The sequence below is a fragment of the Triturus cristatus genome, chromosome 1_2 (genome assembly GCF_964204655.1).
Source record: "Triturus cristatus chromosome 1_2, aTriCri1.1, whole genome shotgun sequence".
Taxonomy (NCBI): Eukaryota; Metazoa; Chordata; class Amphibia; order Caudata; family Salamandridae; genus Triturus; species Triturus cristatus.
Window position 1 is genome coordinate 890,346,597 of NC_140580.1, and position 23,636 is coordinate 890,370,232.

Below are 23,636 nucleotides of genomic sequence, written 5' to 3' on the forward strand. Positions count from 1 at the left end.
GGGAATATCCATGAGGTGCACAGCAGTTAGATCTCTTTCTTTTAACTCAAGGATTTAGATAGAATTGAAATTGTATATAAAGCGTAATTAATACTAATCTGTTTAATTATGTTTCTTGTTTCTTTTTCCTGCTTTCTTGTTTTAAGAAATTGTTTTTTCTGGGGCATTGTGAAATCTCTACTCTGCTGAAATGTAATAACTATGAGTTTTATATTAAATCTTAGCACCTGTTTTTCCGCTCAGATCTATCAAACAATACTAAGGAATTTCATAGTGTGGATGCATTTCTGGTGACTTGGTGGTGTGTGGCTGATGATTTATCTGGTTGTTAACAAAAACAACATTTCACTAAATGGATTCTGTAAATGTAATTTTAAAAAATGGCCCCATACATTTTTATCAATTTGAAAATGTTGCATTTACCTTTCCAGAACCTTACGATCCTCCTCGGCCTATAATTTGATGGACCCCAAATTTAAGAGCGTCCACTGGGGTGGCAAAAGTTTTGTTTATTGTACAGCCAAACGATGGAACTCCCTCCCACTACATTTGAGGAAATGTATAGGACTACACTCTTTCAGGAAAGGCTTGAAGCCTACGCTTTTTAATCAGTAGCCCTTCTCTTTTTATTTTTTCACTGTTAGGACTTTTTTAAATTAATCGCCTCATTCTCAGTTTCTCTTCTTTCTCTGCTGGCCTTCGGCAGTAGTGCGCTATATAAAAACAATTTTCATTTCATTTAATCTTTTAGAGCAACCCTTTAAGTGATAGTTTTGTCTTGAATATTCAAGGTTGCCTCTATAACACTGCTGTATTTATAAATTGTTAAAATCGGTACAAATTTAAATCATTTTAAAATACATACATTGATGTAAAATTAATTTTTAAGCAGAATTGGACCTTATAGTCACAACCCAGACGAATAAAAGAATATGCAAACCAGTATGGCGATCTGAGGCGGGTCTAATTTGAAATCGTAAGAATGGCTGAAGGCCTGTGCCTCTGAACAGCCAAGCTAAGGTTAGTAACATCATAGTTTTGTTATTGACAGCCCACCAATACTACACCTCCATTGGTTCACAGAATGCCCCACTAGTGCCGTCTAGTTGCACAGAATAAATTCAGTATGTGATAAGTAAAGAAGGGGACCCTGTTTTCCAGGTTCCTGGAGAGCCTCACAGAAGGAGAGATCGGACAGTCACTCGTACAGATGTCACCATACCAGCAGGAGTTGGCACGGCTCAGGCTGGAGCGCCTTCGCGTTGAGGAAGAGTTTCTGCTGGAACTGAAAAGGCAGCAGGAGCTGGAACGGACACGGGGTCCAAAGCCAAAATGGTGAGTATAGATGGCAAATATTTATACCACATATTTAATCATCCATTGGTCAGGTTATAGGCATTCCAAGTATCCTGTAAAGTATCCTAAACATCGAAAAGTCTCACGGATTCTCTAGAGATACCCACATTATCTAGTCTGAAATCTCTTTAAAGGTCATAGATCCAAAATCTTGTTTTTTCCTGACTTATTTCCTTTGGAAAAGCCCTCATCTTTGCTTAACCACTGATTTATTTGTACATAGTGTTTTGGAATGCCATGAATCGGGGAAATATATGGAGAAGGAACGCTGCAAAGGTATATTCAGGGATGCATATTATATGTAAACCTAGTACTGTTTGCATCTATCCAATGCACCAACACTTTACAAGCTATTATGGGCTTTCACACTCAAATAAATCTCTCCATGTCCCTTTAGACTGCCTAGCCTCTTCTTTCATGCCGGCAGATGATGATACTTTCTTAGGACATGCTGTTGTAGCCAGGAGTAAAATTCAGATTTAGTGACATACCTCAGTGTTCACTATGAGGTGATAGGATATGCGAACTGAAGGAGTGTATTACGCATATGCAACACTATATCTCTTTATCTGTGCCTCTTTCTTTTTATAGAGATAACAGATCACAGCTGGATTATTTAGCTGTCACATTTTTCTCATTATTCCTTAGATTGTTCTCTCAGCTGTTCCACTGTTTGGTCGACCTTTAGTCCCTAATGCAATGGACCACCTTGATATGCTTCATTGTTTCTCCAACAAAGCCCTTGGACTCTGTATCCGTCCCTTTGACCTTCACGAGGTATCTCACCTCAAGCCTTTTCAAGGGAATACATTGGTCGGTCATGATAGTTGAGAGTTTGTATAGAACTGTCCCTATTTGTTCACAGTGTGGTTCAGTCAGGTGGAGAGCTTTCATTAATCTGGAAGCCATGCCCTCACATAATTAGGAGCTATGGAGAGGCCTTTGGGTTCCATGTGAAAACATAGACTCCAAAACGTCTTCTACAGATGTATTTCAGTTCAAACATTTGAGATGTGTTTAATTTCTGAATAAAGCCAAACTCCCATCCGATATATTTTAGGACTTGGCTAATTTGCTATTCCAACTCCAATCCTAGCACACATAAAGCGAACTGGAAGTTTGACATTTTTATATGGCGATATCTGTATAAGGTTGAGGTTTTAATAATCTTTGCAGTGGAGCCCCTATTTGTGCAGTCTGTTTTCTCTTGCTATGTATCCTGCTGCAAGGAGCACTTCTGAGGGTTGGATTTCTAGGAGACATAGGGTCTTATTTAAATCTCAGCGGGTGAAATACTCTGTTACAAATGTGACGGAAATTCTGCGGGTGTATAACGATCTCCATAGGACATAATGGGATTATAATATAGCGGACGGTATATCCGTCACTTTTGAGGTGGAGTATTCTCCTCCGCCAAGATCTAAATCAGGCTCTCAGTCTTGAAAGACTCTCCAGATCTAGGCCTATCTTCCATTGACTTTGAGTTCCTCTGCATTTCTCTTCCCCTCGAACAACTTGCAGAGCTTCAGCCTGAGTTTTGGTGAAGAGCCAGTTCCAGATTAACATCTGGATGTCTGAAAGCTGGGCACCTCATGCTCAATTTCCGCTTATTCCCTGGCTGTGTTGTGCTTTAAATGGGAAGGTATTTCAGGTTCTGAGCCCGTGCACTTCTTTTATTAGTAAGGAAGAGTACCAGCACTACTTAGGGAGAGTGCATTGTTTTTAATAGGAGAATGCTGTCATTTCACAGTAGCAAACGCTTTCTCTCATACGTTAAGACTCTGCCCTTTCATTTTTTCCATTTCAAGCACGGGCTTTGTGGGTGCATCTTCCTAATCCAAGGCCTGGATAATCCATGCTGGGTGATGGTGAACACAGTGGCTTGACACATCACAGTGGCAGCCCGAAACACTTGGTGGTTGTAAGAGGTGGGGCTCAAAACTCCCTCAGAAACTGAAACAAGGTTACCTCCAGCTCAGTATCTTGCTCTTCAGCTATTAAGATCCCCTTCGTCACAGTGCACATGACATGCCTGGTCTCCCCATTCGCTTTCAGCCATTGGGTGTTATTTGATGATTTTATTTATTTATTTTTAGTTCTTTTTATTGGCATTTCGTGTAATAAACATAAGCAATGAACATAATACTGCAGTTACATTATGAGGCTAATGAAACATCTGATTGCCTAGAGAGACATAACATTCGCCGGACGACATTTTTGAGTTTGTCCACATTGCAAGGGAGAGGAAACATTCCTGCTGTGAGCTCCCCACCCATTGAACATGTAGGTCATATGATTAACGCATTACCGCCCCGTCAGTCCAGACAGCAGGCAGCACCCGGTGCGGACATGAGGCCTGTCTCTTGTACAGGTAGGGTCAGGGAACATCCACAGCAGCAGAACCAAGCCAACTTGTGAATGGGGACCATATGTCTTTGGGGCGGGATTGTGTCGGTAGTAATTACCAATAGCAGGTCAATTGGTCTCTGTAGTATGTGACATTTTTTATCCACTCTTTCATGGTTGGGGGGAAGTGGCACCCCAGTGCAAGGCTACCTGTCTCTTCGCCAGCAGCAGTAGCATTGCTGTGAGCCGCCTTGCATATGGTGGTACATCTTGGACAAGCCCCAGAAGCACCACCAGTGGTGTGCTAGGTGGATGAAGGTCGCTTGATGGACCCCTCACCACCAGCAGTTAGTGTCTGGTCTCAGTCCCATGTGATGTATCTGTGTTTGAGTGTGGTAAAGGCGATGTATATATTTGAAGTGGATGAGCCTTAGGCGATAATTGGGAGACAATTATTCCAACTGCCTACAGCAGAAGCCCCACTGCTTGTCTGTTATATCCTCCCCTATGTCCTTCTCCCATGCTCTACGTGATTGTGGAGACAATTGTTCCAACTGCCTACAGCAGAAGCCCCACTGCTTGTCTGTTATATCCTCCCCTATGTCCTTCTCCCATGCTCTACGTGATTGTGGTCCAATTATGGGAAAATTCTTCTGTGTGATGGTGTAAATGCAAGACCCTAGTTTGCGGCCTGATGCTACCGTGATTATGTTTTCTAGCGCCGGCCTTGACGGAGGCGGGCCTGGAAATGTGCTGAATCTTCTCCGGCACGATGCACGTAGTTGGTAATATAATAGCGTGTCCAGCGCTGATTGAGGAGCTGAGCTGCACATTTGTTGGAGCGTTAAGAAAGTATCCCCTGGGTATAAGTCCTTACCGGTGTGGATGTTGTTTGAGTGCGCGCACGCCAGCGATTTTTCCATCCATGAGTGGAGGGAACAATGGGTTATTCGCCAACGGTATTGATGGAGCGTATAATGTGTCAATGTTTGCCCGTTTGCAGAGACCACCCCAGGCCAGCGTAGGGTTTCAGTGGTGTCGATTTCATGTTGTGGGCGTTTGAAGTTTTGGTGTAGTGCCGTGCGTAAGGGAAGTGGTGCTACCCTGTACACTTTGATTGCCACATGTGCCTGAAATGGCGTTGGGTGTAGCCAAAAGTGTAAAGATTGTGCCTGGGCGCTGTACGCATAGAGTGCGAAATCCGGAGTACCAAGTCCCCCCGTGCCAGTGGCAATGTGAGTATCTCCCAGGATATCCTAGGCTCTCCACCGGCCCACACCAGCTCAATCATACATGACCTGCGCCGTTTGTGGTATGGGGATATCAATGAATAAATACAATAGTTTTGGCAGGATGATCATTTTTGTTATGGCAATGCGGCCCGCTAGCGAGAGAAGCAATGACTTCCATCTCTTTACTCGATCTTCTACCCAGTCCACCACCCTGCCATAGTTGGCCGTCCAGATTTCCTGCAGGTTACTACTGATCCAGACGCCCAGGTACTGCATTGGGCCATCCGCCCACGCTATCGGGTATTCAGTGTTGAAGGCGCGTGTTCCTGATGTCAATGGGATAATGATGGATTTACTCCAATTGACCACCACCCTCGAGATGCCCCCATAGTGCACTAGCTCTCTTGTCATTGGTGCAAACTTTTCGGTCGGGTTCGTCATATATAGAGTAATATCATCTGCATACATTGACACAGTGAGCCCTCTAGTCGTGAACCTAATCTCCCAGTTCGCGTGGTGTTGCCGTAGCCTGGCTGCCTATGGTTCTGTCGCTATCGCAAATAATAAGGGTGACAGAGGACACCCTTGCCTGGTTCCTCTAGTGATGTTTATGGGCTCAGGGATCAATCCATTTACCTTAATTCTGGCCGTGGGCAAGGTGTATAGAAACCTGATCTGCTGAATGAACAGGGGACTGAATCCCAACCTGTGGAGAAGAGAGAACAGGAACCCCCACTCCAAAGAATCAAAGGCCTTTGTGGCGTCTAATAGTGCCGCAATCGCCGAGACGTGAGCAGCGAGATAATGCAGTAACGCGAATATTGTCCTAAGATTATGTGAGGTGGACCTGCCTGGTACGGATCCGGATTGATCCGGCCTGACAATTAGTGGGATTAACGGTTGTAATTTATTGGCCAGTAGTTTGGCAAAGATCTTAGCATCTAAGTTTATTAGTGATAGCGGTCGATACGAGTCGCACCTCGAGGGATATTTATCAGGCTTTAACAGCTTTATAATGATGGCCTCGCGCATTGATTTGGGTAGGACTCCATCTAGTACGGCCTCTTGATAGACTGCTAACAGGTGAGGGGCGAGCAGCTCTGAATATTCCTTATAAAATTTAGCTGTGAGTCCATCCGCCCCTGGGGCCTTCTCAGCCGACAAGCTATTTATAACCCTCCACACGTCCTCCACTGTGAACAGTGCATCTAAATATTTGCTATGTGCCCTGCTGAGCCAAAAGAGTTTATTGAATCGAAATACTCTAGTATAACAGAGTCTGGTGAGTCTGACTGAGAAGTGTATAACTGTAGATAGAAGTTTCTCATTTTGTATAAAATTGCTGGGGGTGTGGTTGCCATCCGGTCGTCCGGTGTGGAGAGCGCTGTGATGTATGTGGAGCATCTAGGTGGTTTCAGGAGGTTCGCTAACGTCCTCCCGGGCCTGTCCCCTTCCCCATATCAACGTGCTGTTGCATATTTATGTAAAAAGTTTGTCGCTCTTACCGCCTCTTCCTGAAAGGCTGTGAGTTTGCTATGTATTTGCCCCAATAGTGAGGACGATGGGGAGTGAAAGTATTCAATTTCTAACAAGCGGATCTCGGTTTCCAACCTGCCCAAGCAACCTCTGATATCTCTGAGCACCCCCGATTGCAGGGCTATACAAACCTGCCTAATCACCACTTTAAAGGCTTTCCATAGCGTCCCCATAGAGTCCACAGATCCCACATTGTGTTAAAAGTATTCTGTTATATGTGTCCTGATATTTTCTCTGAATACGGCATCCAATAGTGCATTAGGGGGGAGGTGCCATGCAAACGGCTGTATGTAGAGCTTTGGTACTGAGAACCTTATCATGACATGGGCATGATCCGATAGAGTGCGAGTGTGGTGTGTGACATCAGGAGCCCCCTAGATGTTAGCCAGAAGTCAAGTCTGGACCAAGCGTGGTGTTGTTGCGTTATGCATGTACCTTCACGGACGGTGGGGGTTGAATATGCGCCAAGTTTCCAGTAGATGGTCATCTGACATGAGTCCTTTTAGGTCAGCAGCTGCCAGTGGGTGGTGTGTGCAGGAAGAGCCTGCTCTGTCGGCAGTAAGTGACATTACTACATTGAAGTCGCCTCCCCACAGTATTGTGGCGTCGCCCAAAGACTGCACTTTGTGCCAGACGTGATAAAAAAATTCAGGATAGTCCGTGTTGGGGCCATATGTGTTAGTGATGATGATCTGCTGGTCGTAAAGTGTACCCTGTATTATTATAAAGTGGCCTTCAGGGTCCGTGACCGCTTGCTGCATTTTCCAAGGAATGCCCCTCCATATCAGGACTGCCACCCCCCGCGAGTAGCTTGAATAATTGGACATGTATACCTTACTCCATCTGTTTGAGGTCAGTCTGGAGCGGTCAGCATCTGTCAGGTGAGTTTGCTGCAAGAGGCATATATCTGCTTCGTGTCTAATAAGATAAGACTGCACCAGTCTGGACTACCTATGGTCATTCAGACCTCGTACATTCCAAGTGATACATTTCAGTGTTGACATCTAAGCGCGCTGGGTGTCGGCATATGTACCTGAATGGGTGTGTCGGTCGCGCTGTACCATTTCGTCTAGCTCTGGTCGCACCCCAGCGGCAGAAATCCCCACGTATCTCTTGAAAAAGATATGTGAATTGTGTAAACATCTCCCCAGGTCTGAAAGTAGCATTGCTATCAGAAATGCAATCTGCAGTAAACAACTGTAAACATTAACATTCCTTACCCTCCCCCCTCCCACACCAACCCCACAAACAGGTTGTGTTACCCCTTTAACCAACCCCATCTGCAACATACGCCCTTTGTGGTTTAGGCCTATTGGGAATGATCCCATGGGGAGCGTGAGGTCGCCGGGTAAGGTAGCTGCCACGCTCTCCCGCAGACCACTCGTGCCCAACTATAGACTGGTTACGTCCAAGGTCGATACTAACATCCGTAGCCAGCGTCTTAATGCTTTACATACTTAGTCATTGTCACTCAGCTGATCACGAAGTGTTGGATTGTTCTCGCCACACCGGCTACGATGTTTCCTTGCAATCTGTTTGGCGAACTTGAGCGCTACACTTGCATCTGTGAATATCAGAGGTCTGCTACCAGTCTGCACCCGGAGCTTGGGAGGATAGAGCTTTGCGTATTTGGTACCTGATTTCTGGAACAGTTTTTTTGCCGGAATGAACTCCCTGGACTGCCTGGGTGAAGTCCGGAAACAAAGCGATGGTGTTGCCTTGATATTGAATTGATCCCTGCTCGCGGGCCATCCCAAGAACAGTGTCTCTGTCTCTTTAGTTTAGGAGGCGAGCAAGTATCGGGCGGGGCTGGGCGCCAGGAGGAGGTTTGGGGCCCAGCGTGCGGTGGGCACGTTCAACCAAAAACATTGCGTAAAGTTCTGTTCCGAATAACTCTTTTAGCAGAGCTTCTACATATTTTTCCATGTTTGTGATGTTTGTGGTCTCTGGAATCCCTGTTATGCGAACGTTGTTTCTCCTCGATCTTGCTTCAAGGTCTTCATTCTTTGCCCTGATGACATCAATGACTTTGTCCATGCAGAGAAGTTGTTCCTGCACTTCGGTTTGGCGGTCATTGGAATCCGAGATTCTATTTACAAGGGCGTCGATTCTGGCCTCGTGTTTTGCGTTACGTGGTCCATTTGTGCCGCCAGAGAGTCCAGCTTCGAGTCTATCGCACGCAGACTGACCTTGACCTCACGCAGCATGGCCCTGATATCATCTTCCTGGTTGGACTCCATTTGCCTTTCTGGCACTTGCGTTGGATGCGCAAGCTCTACCTCCTGCTGTCTTGTTGAACATTTGTCGAAACACAGCTTTGGCTGCTTGTTGTCAGTCTTCCCCATGGTTTGTCCCCTGCTGCTGTTGCGCCGCTACAGCAAGCATACAACGAAACACAATTTCAACCGGCACAACCGGTCTTTACTTGTAAATGCTGGGCCGGCTCTGTTGTGCTCAGAGCACAGGTGGGGCGGCCCGTTACTCTCAATTTTGTCTATTAGTGGCTACGGTGATGTTCTCTGGGGGTCACCGTCCCTGCCCCTGCACACCTAACTGCACGATCAGATAGCTGGCTAGCTGATCGCCCCGTCCTCAGAGGCCCCGTGTCCACCGGAGAAAAATTGCGCCCACACCTATATTTATGGGCCCATGCGCTCCACAGGCAGTGTGTTTCCTTTATGCTGCACACATCAATCCCACGCAGGCTCACCGCGGGATCTGCAAGACCACAGTTCACCATGCCAGACAGGCTGTACACTCCTGGTTGCAGGTGAGACCGCGCCGTAATGCCCCAAGGGGGGCCGCCGCCAGCTTCATGCAAGTCCGCGCCGGAGGCCGCAGTCGAGGCCGCTCCCACTCCGCACGTTACTGCTGGCTCGTCTGGCAGCAGCCGCCTGAACCTCCGACAGCTGCTCCGGGAACAGCTGCAGGCCCAGCAACAGGCCTGCCAATCACTAGTCTGCTTACCTGCGGGACCCACCGGAAGGCAGTGGCCCCTCGCGCACTCCTCCCGGCGTCTCCAATTCTTAGCCGCGCGCTCGCCAGCCGCTCTCCCCGGCTGCAGCGCCCGCTCCAGACAGCTCCGTGGCCACCCTCAGATAGGCTCGCCAGGGACACCAGGTGAGTCGAGACGCCAGGCGCACCGTCAGATAGCCGCAGGAGCGCGCCTCCTGGACCGAGAGCAGGCAGCAGGACCACGACGTTGGTTGCCCCGTCTGTTTTTGACTCCGCGATGATCAAATCACATCAGTGTGTGCCCCCTGCTTATCCGCTCACAGTCTCTCTCTTTTTGGGCTTAGATTTGTAGGTATACGCTGGATAAATGATGGATAGTTTGCTCACCCGACAGAGCCCCTTTACCAAGCGGCCATCTTGCACCTCGTCTCCGCCACGCCCCTATGATGTGTTATTTTAATATGCATTTATAGAGTGCACTATCACCAGTGCTTTCTAGGCACTTCTCTAAATAGAAAAATCCAGGTAATGACATTCTATATAATTTAGTAAAAGCTTGTTTATGTTTAAATACACTTTTATTGGTATTTTGCTTATGTGCTCAACAAACTTCATAAGTATTGCATCAGCTGTAAAAACAGTATATAAAAACTTGTTTAAATAACCAAATCTTACTAAGCAGGCGCTGCCGTGTGCTTGAATTCGAAGAGAGATTTTCGCAAAATCTAAATATGATAGTTACAGAAGGAGCCAACTACGGAAACTAGATCTGACGTAGACTGCTGGCTAGCTATCTTAACCCCGAAAGTCTTCACACATTTAGCTTCTAGAGGTATAGTTCCCATCGCTGCCAGGCCAATAAGAGCCAAATCACAAATCACTATGTTCCTTTATAATTAAGACTTCCATTGTTTCAGCTTTCAATTTTATATTTATTACTGCCCATCCACAGCCATACAAAACACATAATCCGCTGAAATGTAATGCAAGATGGATTATCCTCAAAGTGAAAAAAAGCTGGGTGTCTTCAGCTTACATATATGCCCTAACACCTTTCTCCACAAGGACTTTTGCTAAAAGCACAACATAGATGTTAAACAAATGTGGCCATATTAAGAAAACTTAAGGTTGCCATTCAAGTTTCCAGTACTTTTGTCATAGAAAATCACACAGTTTAGCCGCCTTTTAGCGGCCAGAAAGAAAAGGTTGCCTTATTCTGCATGACTTCAGGTATTGTTGGAACCTTTGCCCCTGTAACTTGGGCTGCTGACTAGCTTCAGCTCCCCTGGAAGGCCATGTGTTTCTAGACTTATTCTGTAATCTGTTGGCAGCTTTAAATATATGGTGCACTGATCAATATGTGGAGTCAATTGTATGGGGAGACAGCGTTTACAACGCTGGCAATACCACGCGGGTTGATAACAACACGGTTGTTACAACGACCGCATTGTTATCACGCGTGGCATTACATCGCAAGTCGTTTCAATGACTTGCGGTAGGTGGCGTGCAAACCCAGGGAATGTGTTGGATTTTAAATCCAACACCTTCCTTGCTGTTGCGCTAACTGGAGTAGGAATAGTCATTTATTCTAAGTCCAGCGCGCCACCTAGAGCAAGTTGTTGAAACGACTTGCGATGTAATGCCACGTGTGGTAACAACGCGGTTGTTGTAACAACCGCGTTGTTACCTACAGCGTGTTAACACCATGCGTTGTAACATCATACATTCATTGTATGCTATGTTATATCGATTAGTATAGTGTGTTTTCTGTCATTAGTATGGTCATGCAATGCTGTTGAAGTTCTGGTACCTTCACGCCCTGGTCTCGAGGATGCCGTAACAGACTGGAGTCTAATTCTTGGTAGTCTGGTGTGCTCATCAACAACCACCAAGAACTGTTACCTGGCATGGGCACTGAAAAGGTTCATGTTCACCCCTTTACACAGCACTTTTCACTGGCCCTATAATATCGGAAAGAAGGCATTCTGCTTCACCCACTGCTTGGCAATTGGACACTGGTATATAATTTTTTCCCTACTTGTTATAAATTATGTCCTCCTACTATTAACTGCACTTTAAGCCCAGAGTTCAGTGGGCACAAAAGCAGTCGTGGCTACTGATTGGTCCTTTTGCTAGTTAATACAGCACTCATATGGGCTGCAAGAGGATGGCGAAGCCTGCTTTAATCTATGCCCCAGTCCCCCTCCATTGTTGTTCATACTTAACTTAAGGAACCTGGAGGTGTGTAGCTGTTGCTAGGCACATGAGCGCTGTGTGGGCTCTCAGATGCTGTTGAGACCTTTAAAACCTGAATTTGAAGTTGGATGCCCACAGTGTACTGTCTTTTGCTTATGCCTGCTGAAAAGTAGCCAAGGTGGCCAGCACATACCATGGGAGGACAGGCACAGACTCGAGCAGGGCAGCATTTTTATGTCACTATAATAACACTGTCCGCGTACAGGCACAGACTCGGGTAGCACAGCCTTTTAGTTTGGCGGAGCCACTGCCTGCAGACAGGGACCAAAGAGTACCAGATCCTCTAATTAAGTGCCAGGGAGGCCCACTGGCATTAATTAACATTGGAGCATGGAAAGGAAAGAGAGGAGCCAAAGCAACCATCGTTTTATACCATGTCTCTCAGGACCAGTAGAAATCAATCTTTATTTTTAATATCAAATGTTGGTGTTCTGCCATTTTTAAAGAAACACATAAAAAAGAAACTTGGAACATGTGGGAGAGGCTCAGGAGGGAAAAATATGATTGCCAGAATAAGCCTTCTCATAGTAGTCATCTGCGCCTTCCTCTAGAGTCTCTTCGCATTCTCAAACTTCCATGTTAACAATCTCCTGCAATCAGGACTCCTTCAGGCCTTCCATAATACTGGATTCTATGAAAATCAGTATTTGGAATCTAAAGAAGTGCATAGTTTGAAGGTATATTTCACAGCTGAGTTTTCATTCGCCACCATGAACTTTACTGCCTGTGAACGGAGAAGAAATATTTTCTGAGTGTGTGTGAAATACTGCTATATGCTTTTATTTCCTTGAAACTTCATGTTTTTTGTCTCTACATTTCGCAGGTATGAGATGAAAGGGTCGCAGTTCCATTATGAAGCCCGAAAAAATAATGAACTGTTGAGGGGCAGCAATGATTTCCAGTCCTTGTACGACTATAGACAAGAGCTGGCGGCTGGTTCTCGGGACTTCCAACAGATGGCACAGCCTACTGAGATGGACTCTCTTTGAATACATAGGGGAAGGACACAAACAACTGGAAACCAAAGTGCAGGGGGTACAAATCATATAATTATCTGACCGTTTGTGGGTGATTTATTGATTTGAGCTTGGGTTGGTTGAGAACCTATTTTGTGCTAAATCACTACAAAAAATTGATGCATTTTTTTCTATAAAAATGACTGCTTCCGTGCTCTTCAAGAACGTTGCTGAGGAAGCACCACATTTTTTCATCAAAAAATGTGATTTTTTTCATCAAAGAAAACAAATTAGAATGTCTAAAGACAGGAAAAGGATCGAAGAAATGATGTGGCTAAAATCACACGTTTGGGGTAAATTGCAAAACTTTATAGTTTCTGTTAAATAATCTCCAATAAACAGAAAGGCTGCGTGTGAATGTTCTGCACAAGAAACAAATCGTAGGATTTCAACTGCTAATCACCCTTTCGGACGACTGTGGAGGACTATTATTGTTTCCAGTTTGCTTTTGTTCAATGCTAACCCTGTGCGTTCATTAAAAAAGTCAAACTTGGGAATGAAATTTCTAATTCAGTGGTGTCTGCTTCGAGCATTGGATTGTTGGATACATTGGATTTGTCTTTCTTAGGTGAGGCATAAAAGGGACGACAATGCTTCCTTTCACTGTGATTTGTCAAATATTTTGCCCCACTACACACAACATACTACACACAAAATATAAAATGCATTAAATATATATATATATAATATTACCTACTGGCAGTCGCCAGTAGGTAGTTATAGTTAGGACCTATTTTCCATAGGAAATCCGCAACATTCTATTTGGAATAACGTTGGCGCCGATTGACGAATCTTCGCGAAATTTTCCAAACTTTTGGCCAGCTCCGATCCTATCCTGAAAATTTCACGGTGATTCGTCAAGCGGGAGCTGGGAAAACAGGGGGGTCCCAATACGCGTTTTCCCCATGCATTTTCCCATAGGACCTGTTGACGCAGCTACAGCCCAAACTGCTGAACGGAAATGCACCAAATTTGGCAGAGGTAGTCCTCCGTTCCGACTTGTGCCTTTTGCTTAAATGGTGTAAATCCGTTCAGTAGTTCCTGAGAAAATTAGAGTTAAAAAGATAGATATATCTGGGCGGAGCCTAACCACACATCTCAGCGTGAGATCTGATTGGCTGTCAGTACTTCATCCAAGAAGGGTTGGCAGCCATCTTGGGACCAATATACATGATAGCACCTCTTAAAAAGCACTGCAGTTAATAGAAGGTTTTAAGACTTTAGTTACATTATAAATCATTTGTTGATGGTATCATACTCATTTTAGGAAGTGTGGTGTGTTCTAAGGTGATTTTACCATGTGAAAAAGCGTTCTGCTGTGATATCATGAATCATGTTTGAGAGAAAACTATTTTCTCATGCTTTTCCCACAGAGGTTTGGAAGGTGATCTATAAGCCAAACTGAGAGCATATTTTCTGTAAATTCACATTATCTTTCTCAGTCATGTGAGAATGAAGTCTGACATTCTCAGTAAAACATGTACATCCAACAAGGGCAGAGACTGTCAGTTGATTCCTTTGTGTTCTACTGCAGCTTCCCAGAGTGTTCTAAAGAACAACTAGAGCGCTAACAGTCCTACTTATGACAAACGTATTGCACACCTGAATCCATCTTGATTGGAATAAAGTGGTAACTCTTAAAACATTTAATTTAAAAAGGAACAAAATGAGGGGGTTCATTTTGCCATAGAAAGTATGATTAGTGCTGCAGAAAGAAAAATTAGGGCACACTTTGAGTGACTTCTCAAATACTCTTCTATTTCATGAAAAAATTCTGACATGCAGAATGAAACTTGCACTTTCAATACCAGCAGCAGACTTCCCTGGTGAGCAGTAGCTTTACTAAAGTGATCTAATAAGCAACTAGAGTGCTGACATTCTAAATTTATGGCAAATGTGTGACACATCTGAATGCCTTCTTGATGGAATCAAAGTAAAAACTGAAAGTATTTCCTACTGAGAAGACTGTAGTAAATGAGGAAATTAGGAAACTTCATAACAAATAAGTCTCCCAAAATGGCCACCAGAGACAAAAGAGCCCAAATGTAGCACAAATATCACCCAGATCTAGTCCAAGTATAGCCCAATGACAGAATGTCCCAGAGTGTTCTAACGAACAACTAGAGCGCTAACAGTCTTACTTATGACAAAAGTATGGCACACCTGAAGCCATCTTGATTGGAATAACGTGGTAACACTTAAAACATTTAATTTACAAAGGAACAAAATGAGGGGGTTCATTTTGCCATAGAAAGTATGATTAGTGCTGCAGAAAGAAAAATTAGGGCACACTTTGAGTGACTTCTCAAATCCTCTTCTATTTCATGAAAAAATTCTGACATGCAGACTGAAACATGCACTTTGAATACCAACAGCAGACTTCCCTGGTGAGCAGTAGCTTTACTACAGTGATCTAATGAGCAACTAGAGTGCTAACATTCAGAATTTATGGCAAATGTGTGACACATCTGAATGCCTTCTTGATGGAACCAAAGTAAAAAACCGAAAGTATTTCCTACTGAGGAGACTGTAGTAAATGAGGAAATTAGGAAACGTCATAACAAATAAATCTCCCAAGATGGCCACCAGAGACAAAAGAGCCCAAATGTAGCCCAAATATCACCGAGATGTAGCCCAAGTATAGCCCAATGACAGAATGTCCCAGATTTTTCTTAAGAGCAACTAGAGTGCTTATTGTCTTACTTATGACAAAAGTATGGCACACCTGAAGCCATCTTGATTGGAATAAACTGGTAATACTTAAAACATTTAATTTAAAAAGGAACACAATGAGGGGGTTCATTTTGCCATAGAAATTATGATTAGTGCTGAAGAAAGAAATATTAGGCCACATTTTGAGTGACTTCTCAAATCCTCTTCTATTTCATTAAGAAATTCTGATATGCAGACTGAAACATGCACTTTTAATACCAGCAGCAGACTTCCGTGGTGAGCAGTTGCTTTACTACAGTGATCTAATGAGCAACTAGAGTGCTAACATTCAGAATTTATGGCAAATGTGTGACATATCTGAATACCTTCTTGATGGAATCAAAGTAAAAAACTGAAAGCATTTTCTACTGAGGAGACTGCAGTACATGAGGAAATTAGGAAACTGCATAACAAATAAATCTGCCAAGATGGCCACCAGAGACAAAAGAGGCCAAATGCAGCACAAATATCACCCAGATGTAGCCCACATGTAGCCCAATGACAGAAGTGTGCAAAACACTTATTTTTTGTGCATTTGCAGTTTTATATAGTGCAGACTTGTCAGGTATTGGAGTGCTTTACATGAGCATTGGTTACATCACACAAGATCAAATTCATTTTGGTTGTAGACATGGGGAGATTAAGTGATTTGACCAGAATCACAGAATGTTGAGCTGAAGCAGAAACTCCAATCTGGTTCCCCAGTTGCAAAGTCTGCAGCTCTGGAAGTAACACCACATCCTCTCCCCTAGGTACAACATTTAATCAAGTGGTCAACTGGATAACAAAACATAAAGATTACAAATAATTTAAAAGTTCTTTGTCGCTATTTGAAAACTCAGAAAATATGTCCTCATTTTAGTTTTTTAGAGCTCTAACCATAATTTTGATGCAAATAAGACCCTCTCATATATGTAATTTCTAAAGGAAATGCTCTAGGTATTCGAGTTTTGATTACATCAAGATAACGTCAGGCGTTCCACACTTTTGTAATAAATATAGAATGTTAGCAATCGAGTTGTTCATTGGAATATTGTTGAGAGGCAGAGGCCAGGGACACGGACTCTGAAAATTGAAGGCAGGTAGGAGAGTGCAGAGGCAACAATTTGACCACACTGGGCAGGCAGGAAGGGCAGTGGCAGCACAACAGACTATAGAGGGCAGTGGAAAGGGGGGCAGGGGCAACAAACCAACAATACAGGACTGGCAAGAGAGGCTGTGGCAATATAATAGACCAGTGTGGGCAGAAGGAAGAGGCAGTGGTAGTACAACCATACATGCCAACAGACCCGTTTCAGCCAGGAAACGTCCAATGTTTTTAAGCTCAAATGGGCTTTATTTGATCTGTCTCCTATCTCCTCTTTTTCAATGTAACTAAAAGGGGAAAATCAATACCCCATTTGTTTTTCAAAATCTCCCTCTTACCAAGTTCAAAATGTTTGCAAGTATGGTACATTGGATCATGGTAGGCAGGAGGAATTGGGGTAGGGACATGGACTTGGATAACAGAGGACAGGAGGGACATGGAGAGGTGCACCAAACTGACCCTACAGGGCAGGCATGAGGGTTTGCAGCAGCACAATACACCACACAGGGCATGCGGGACGGGAGTGCAGCACAACAATCCATAGAAAGCAATAGGGAGGGGACAGGACCATGCACATGGACAACAGAGAACAGAGGGGCAAGAGGCAATGGTAGCTAGCTGACCATAATGGACAGAGAGGAGAGAAAGCTGCAGCATAACAGACCATAAAGGGCAGGAGGGATGGATCAGGGGCATTACAATGGAACAGACAAGCCAGGAGGGAGGGAATAGGGGTCTGCACATGGAAACACAGGGCTGGGGGCAAGGGAGCAGGGCATGAGCAGCAAGATGACCATGGAGGTCAGGCAGGATGGGCACTAGAAACAAGACACACCATGGAGAGCAACAGTGACACTATGATGGCATACACACAGACCATGGAGGGAAGGTGGGAGGGGGTCAGGGGCAGCTAGCCGACCACACAGGGAAGGTGGGAGGGGCCATGGCAGCACAGAAGACCATGCATGGCAAGCAGGAGGGTTAGTGGCAGCACAATGGCTATGATGGGCAAGAAGGAGGGTGCAGGGGCATGCACAAAGGACCATGGAGGATAGAAGGGAGGGTCAGGACCTGGGCACAGACAAGAGAGTTCAGGGGAAGGGGCCTCACAACAGACCGCGCGGGGCAGGCAGGAGGAGCAGTTGCAGCACAACAGACCAGGGAGGGCAGCAGGGTGTGGCAGTAAAATGGACCATGGAGGACAGGAGGAAGGGGATAGGGGCATGGCATGTGGACAGGCAGGGTGGAGGTGTCAGGGACAGGTTACAGTCATCTGACAATGCTAGGCAGGTGGGAGGGTAGTGGCAGCTCAACAGAACACTCAGAGTAGATAGGAGTGGCAGGTCCATAGAACATGGTGGGCAAAAAGGATGGAGCAGGGGCATGCACAAAGACATCGGAGGGCAGGGGGAAGGAGAATAGGGGCAGCAAGCTAAGCTCAGAGGCTAAGCAGGAGGTCAATGATGGGCCATAGAATTGGGCAGTGGAGGGAAGGAGGAGTGGACTGGTACATCATGCTAAATGGAGGGCAGTGGCAGGACATCAGACCATGCATGGCAGGAAGGAGGAGGCTAGTCCATGGATTCAGACAACAGAGGATAGGGAGGAGGTGGATGGGGCAGCAAGCTAACTGTTCAGAGAAGGTGGGTATTAGGAACTTTATTGTTTTTAAAATGTGTGTCTGTGCGAACTACTTAAAATATGAACAAGTATGCAGCATAATCTCACTTTTATTCAGGAAGAAGAGGACGTTTGTGACTGTGACTCCGGGCTCACTTGGCAGAAACACCCCGTAACCCTCCACCCCCCATCGCAAAATGTAATGCCTGTGAAAAGGGTAGGTGGACGCAGTGTTATATAGAACATAGTCCTGAGAGCACGATTGAAAATGAAAACTAGATATAGTATATGGTATAAACTATGCACCAAAAAGTGTGATAGAAGATGAAACGGGGCGTGAAATATAATACGCAATACATTGTGCGTAATGACAGATTCTTTGGAGAGCGCGAGATAGCACAGGCACAAGCGCGTGCTATGCGATATGCGCCTTGGAGTGTAATATGCACAGGGCAGTGTTGTGTAACCTAACTAGTCTCTAAAGTTGTAATATAAAATATGTGCTGGGGAGTGTAACGTTGCATATGCACTGTGACAAAGATATGGATCCCAGATTTTAATATGTATGGCATAGCGCTGTGCTTTATAACATAGGCATCGAGGAAGGCACATTAGATGGGGCAATATAACCCGTTCGAAGGCAAGTTTGGCATGACATATTCACGGGTGGTGTTACAGTGCACATGGGCTAGAGAGTGTCATAGCATACGCACTAGCTGGTGGAATACAACACAGAGGTGTGTGGCACTCGGCGGGCACTGGTGGCTGTAACACAGCATTGGGCTCAGCCAGGAGCACGCTGTGACTCTCAAGTGAGGTTCGTCTCCTTTCCAGAGCGTAAAATAAAAAGTATTACACATCCGGCGGTGGATGTGTGTTTTATTAACCGTGAGGGGGGTTTCTTGCATAGTTTGGTCAAATTTTTGTCGAATCCCCTTTGAATGGCTTGGTGTGCGTGTGTATTAAATGTGCCCGTCAATAGCTACCCATGTTTGTATAAATAAACGACAAGGGTGTCTACTTGGAGAGTACCCACCGGCGGGGCGCCGGGATTAGGCACGGTAGGGTGTCAGACACGTCAGAGCTTCACTAGTGGTGTAAATACATTCCACGTGGATACATTGTATGCATAGTCTCCTTTTAATGAATATCACGCAAATCATCATGGTGATAGGTACATACGGTTTGTCCAGCATGTCCTAGGTGTTTCTATAAATATATTTTTTTAAAACATAATATAAAACAAAGGCCGGCCCCTGGGGCCATAAGTGGCCTGAGGAGGGGGGCAATGCAGCCCCCCTCCTAAAGAATTAAAAAAAAAAAAAAAGGCCATGACCCGGGGGTTGGGGTCCCCGGGGCCGATTAAGGCTTTGGGAGGGCCAAATTAATTTTTTTAAACAAAAAAAATTAGGGTGCCGTCCCTGGGGGATGGGGTCCCCAGGGCCAATAAATTAGAAAAAGAAGGGGAGGGAGGGGGGGATCACACAGCCTTCCTTCTTAAAAAAATTTAATAAATAAAAGACCGGCATCGTGCCGGAGGCCACGCTCCTCCTTGCAGCACTCTGCAAATGCACCCCCTGGCCAGTTGTAAGTTGGGGAATTAATTCCCCTTCAATACTGAGGGTCCCTGAGGGCCAACTAGCCCAACAGGTATCTCCAGTATGCGCAGACAGGTGCTCTGAGGCCCACGCCCTTTTTTACACCTCTATGCAACGCAGTTCTGTGGCGCTTACTGGAGGTACCTAGTGGGCTATTTTGCCCCTAGGGACCCTCAGGATTCAAGGGGACTTAATCTCCCAACTTAAAAAATGGCCACAGGGCGTGTTTACACAGTGGGGAAGGGAGGGGACGGGGCCTGAGGTGACGTGTGCAAACACGCCCTATGGCGCGTTTTAAATTGGGGAAATAATTCCTCTTCAATTCTGAGGGCCCCTGGGGGCTAACTAGCCCACCAGGTGCTTCCAGTAAGCGCCACTGAGCTGCGTTGCAGAGAGGTGGTCCAGGCCGTGCCACTTTTTACACCTCTTTGCAACGCAGCTCTGTGGCGCTTACTGGAGGTACCTAGTGGGCTAGTTGGACCCTAGGGACCCTCAGGATTCAAATGAACTTAATCTCCCAACTAAAAATGGCCACAGGGCGTGTTTACACAGTGGTGAAGGGAGGGGACGGGGCCTGAGGTGACGTGTGCAAACACGCCCTGTGGCGCGTTTTAAGAGGTCGTTTTAATCCCCTGCCCTATTATATATTAGGGGCTTACAGAGGAGGTCATGCTAATCACAGGGGGACCCCAACGCATAGTGTTCCCTAGTGTTTTCACTGTATTCTGAGTGTCTTTTAACATAGCACTGGCTCTAGGACTGGTTAGTCAGACTCAGTTACCACCAGTATCCGTCTGAAAAAGTTGAGGGTACAGGAGGATTTTGCAACAAGGCTTCTTTCTGCTCTTCTGTACGTTATCCTTCTTCCTGCACTTTTCTTCGTCTTTGAGGACTTCTGTTGCTTCTTTCTGCATTTCTTTTTTTTCTTTCTGTGCGTTTTTTCTTCTTTCTTCACATGTCCTATCTCTGTAGGCATAGTTAGAAATTAGCATTTAAAAAACCTTTGAAATTCACTGAAAAAACCATAGGTTTCAGGCACGTTATAGTTAGGAATTAGCATTTAAAAAACCTTAGAAATTCACTGAAAAAACCATAGGTTTCAGGGGCATTATAGTTAGCTGGACTTTTCACTCGTACAAAACCATTGAAATTCCCCCGTTATAGTTAGTTCAGCTAACTATAACTCGCGCGCCCGCAATGCACTGCTGATGACGTCACATATTACATCACTGATGACATCTCAAATGACATCACTGATGACATCACTGTTGACATCATCCTTGTGATAGAGTGGCAGACCTCCTCTCCCCCTAATATAACCTTTGATACACACATACAAAAATAGAAACTAAAATGTTCAAAACAATGAACATACCAATACCAGTTACAACAACCTATTCAGTAATTCTAAGATCCACATACACATCCACTCATTCACCAACAGTCCTATACAGTCACTCATACATGTACTCACTCATCATATGTACTCATACACCTATACATCCTGTTACACGACACCACTCATCCATAGAGTTACTCACACACATAGTCACTCATGCTAATAAAGAATCAAACATCCATTTACTTGCATATACAGTTATACACACACCACCACACTTACTTCTACAGAAACTTACACATACTTAGTCTTTTAAACAATCACTTATAGAAACACATACTTATTCATACAGGAACTCTTTCAATCTCTCACTCTCACATATACTCACTTATATACACCAATAGTCACATATACTAGTTTAAAACATATGTAGTTACTCATAAAGACACTATTGAGACAGTGATTCACTCACTAACACACCCATGCACACACTCATCCACCCATACAGTCCTGCACACATGCTGTCTTCAACACATACAAACAGTGAGTCACTCATTCATGCACCTATGCACTACATAATACCCCCACCGAACCATACAGACACTCATACTGATACTCAAAAAACCAACTAATAACCTATATAGACACTCATGCAGCTACTCACCAACCCATGCAGCCACTTATACACAAAGTGAGAGACTGATACAGATATTTACATATTTAAACATTACTCACTAAGCCATGTATTCACTAAGATACACTTAGTTAGTTATACAATCAATTTTTCAAAAGCAAATCATCCATTTAGACACTTATATACCCATTTATTCTTCCATCGACCATGAGATATACACATATAAAACATATGTCATTTTCAGAAAAACACACATTCACTGGATGATGTCATCAGTGATGTCATGAGTGATGTCACTGACCATGTCATGAGTGATGGAATATGTGACGTCGTCAGCAGTGCATTGCGGGCGCGCGAGTTATAGTTAGCTGAACTAACTATAACGGGGGAATTTCAATGGTTTTGTACGAGTGAAAAGTCCAGCTAACTATAATGCCCCTGAAACCTATGGTTTTTTCAGTGAATTTTTAAGGTTTGTTAAATGCTAATTCCTAACTATAACGTGTCTGAAACCTATGGTTTTTTTAGTGAATATATATATATATATATATATAACAATGGCTTTCATTGACGGTTATATGGTGTCTTTGTGAGAATAAGAGGATTATCTTAAAATTGAGTTAATCATAGGAACAAGCAACACTAATTTAAGGGAAAAAAAATATTTAATGGATGTAAAAGAAACACACAATTGTAGTCGTTGTGCTCAGTGCTCCAGTGATCACACAGTGGTATATCATACAGTGAAAGAGTATGCGTATATGTTATGTTACATCCATTTGTATAGTGCACTAATTGCCGTGAGGGTATCCAGGCCCTTGAGCAGGTATTTAGGTGAGGGTCCCCTCAGAGTAATCGAAGAGACAGGTCTTCAGCTTCTTGCCTAACTCATGAAGTGAGGAGTGATGTGTATACAGAGAAGGTAACAGGATAACTAAACATAAACAATGAACAGGAAGCATCTTAGTTCAAACTCCTCAATTTCTTAACCTCATGTATTAACTGTATTTCGACCCTTTAAAAAGAATCCAGAAGACATCATCTGGACAATTCGTTATTTAGAGACCAAACACCATGACTGAGGCCTAGGGAAGTGTGCCAACGGATCACACTGCTGCAGGAGGAGTTTATCTAGGGCATCACTGGATCAAAGTGTGCTAGCCGATCACATAGAGGATGGTTAAAAGTATAGTGTCTGGGTATTCAGGAATCAAGGTGTCTTCACAGCGAATTTGCTGGATGAGGATTAGAAAGAAAAGACTTTAGCACTGAGAAAGTCGGTGAGGTTCTAGATGTGAAAAAGCCTGCACGAGGTGAATGGCCGGTGCCAACAAATCGCATCATAAGAGAAGTTATTGCCAGAATCAAATCACTGCCATTTATATTAACTCCGGTAGCAGAGTTCTCAGGTCTGGACCATCATTAATATTCACCCAAAGCTTAAAAAGCTCAGTGTTTCAAGTTTGTTTAAAAGAGTGCAGTCTACATGATAGTTGCTCTGCCCCGTGTAACAAATGGTCTGGTCCCAAAAAAAGGACCACAAGTCAAAATCAGGCTTGCGTATCTGATGCACACATGAGAGAAATGCATAACCAGTATTATTGGCCCAAAAAGAATCAACAGGAGTCCTATTTGAGAGCAGATTTCCCAGTTTAGTATTCAAGTTCTGCAAAGCACCAAACTGTATTGCATTAGTCATTTGTGGATCACACCTCCTATTTCTATTTTAAAATGTTTTATCAAATACTTACTGGGCCCGAGACCTTCCACAATTGGTTGTGAGGATGCCATCACAGACCCAGAGTCTTATTTGGCTTGTGAATGTGCATCAGAGGTTTTCTGCTTGTGGTACTTTACTGTGCGTCTTCAGTAAGTGGGTCTTAATAATTTTTATGAATGTGAATTATTGTGTTTGATGAGTTTGGCAGGAGTTCTTATCAAATCAGTTG

General features: G+C 44.4%; 1 protein-coding gene across 2 annotated transcripts in view; it reads left to right on the plus strand.

Moving 5' to 3' along the window:
* Window positions 1-13,199, plus strand: part of LOC146868233 (uncharacterized) — a 204,942-nt gene extending 191,743 nt beyond the window's left edge. For both annotated transcript variants that reach the window (XM_085609546.1, XM_085609545.1), the window contains 2 exons: window positions 1,162-1,335; window positions 12,505-13,199. In XM_085609546.1, the coding sequence (XP_085465672.1) occupies window positions 1,162-1,335; window positions 12,505-12,670 (340 nt within the window). In that variant the 3' untranslated portion in view covers window positions 12,671-13,199. The remainder of the gene's footprint in view (window positions 1-1,161; window positions 1,336-12,504) is intronic.
* Window positions 13,200-23,636: the final 10,437 nt, after the last annotated feature.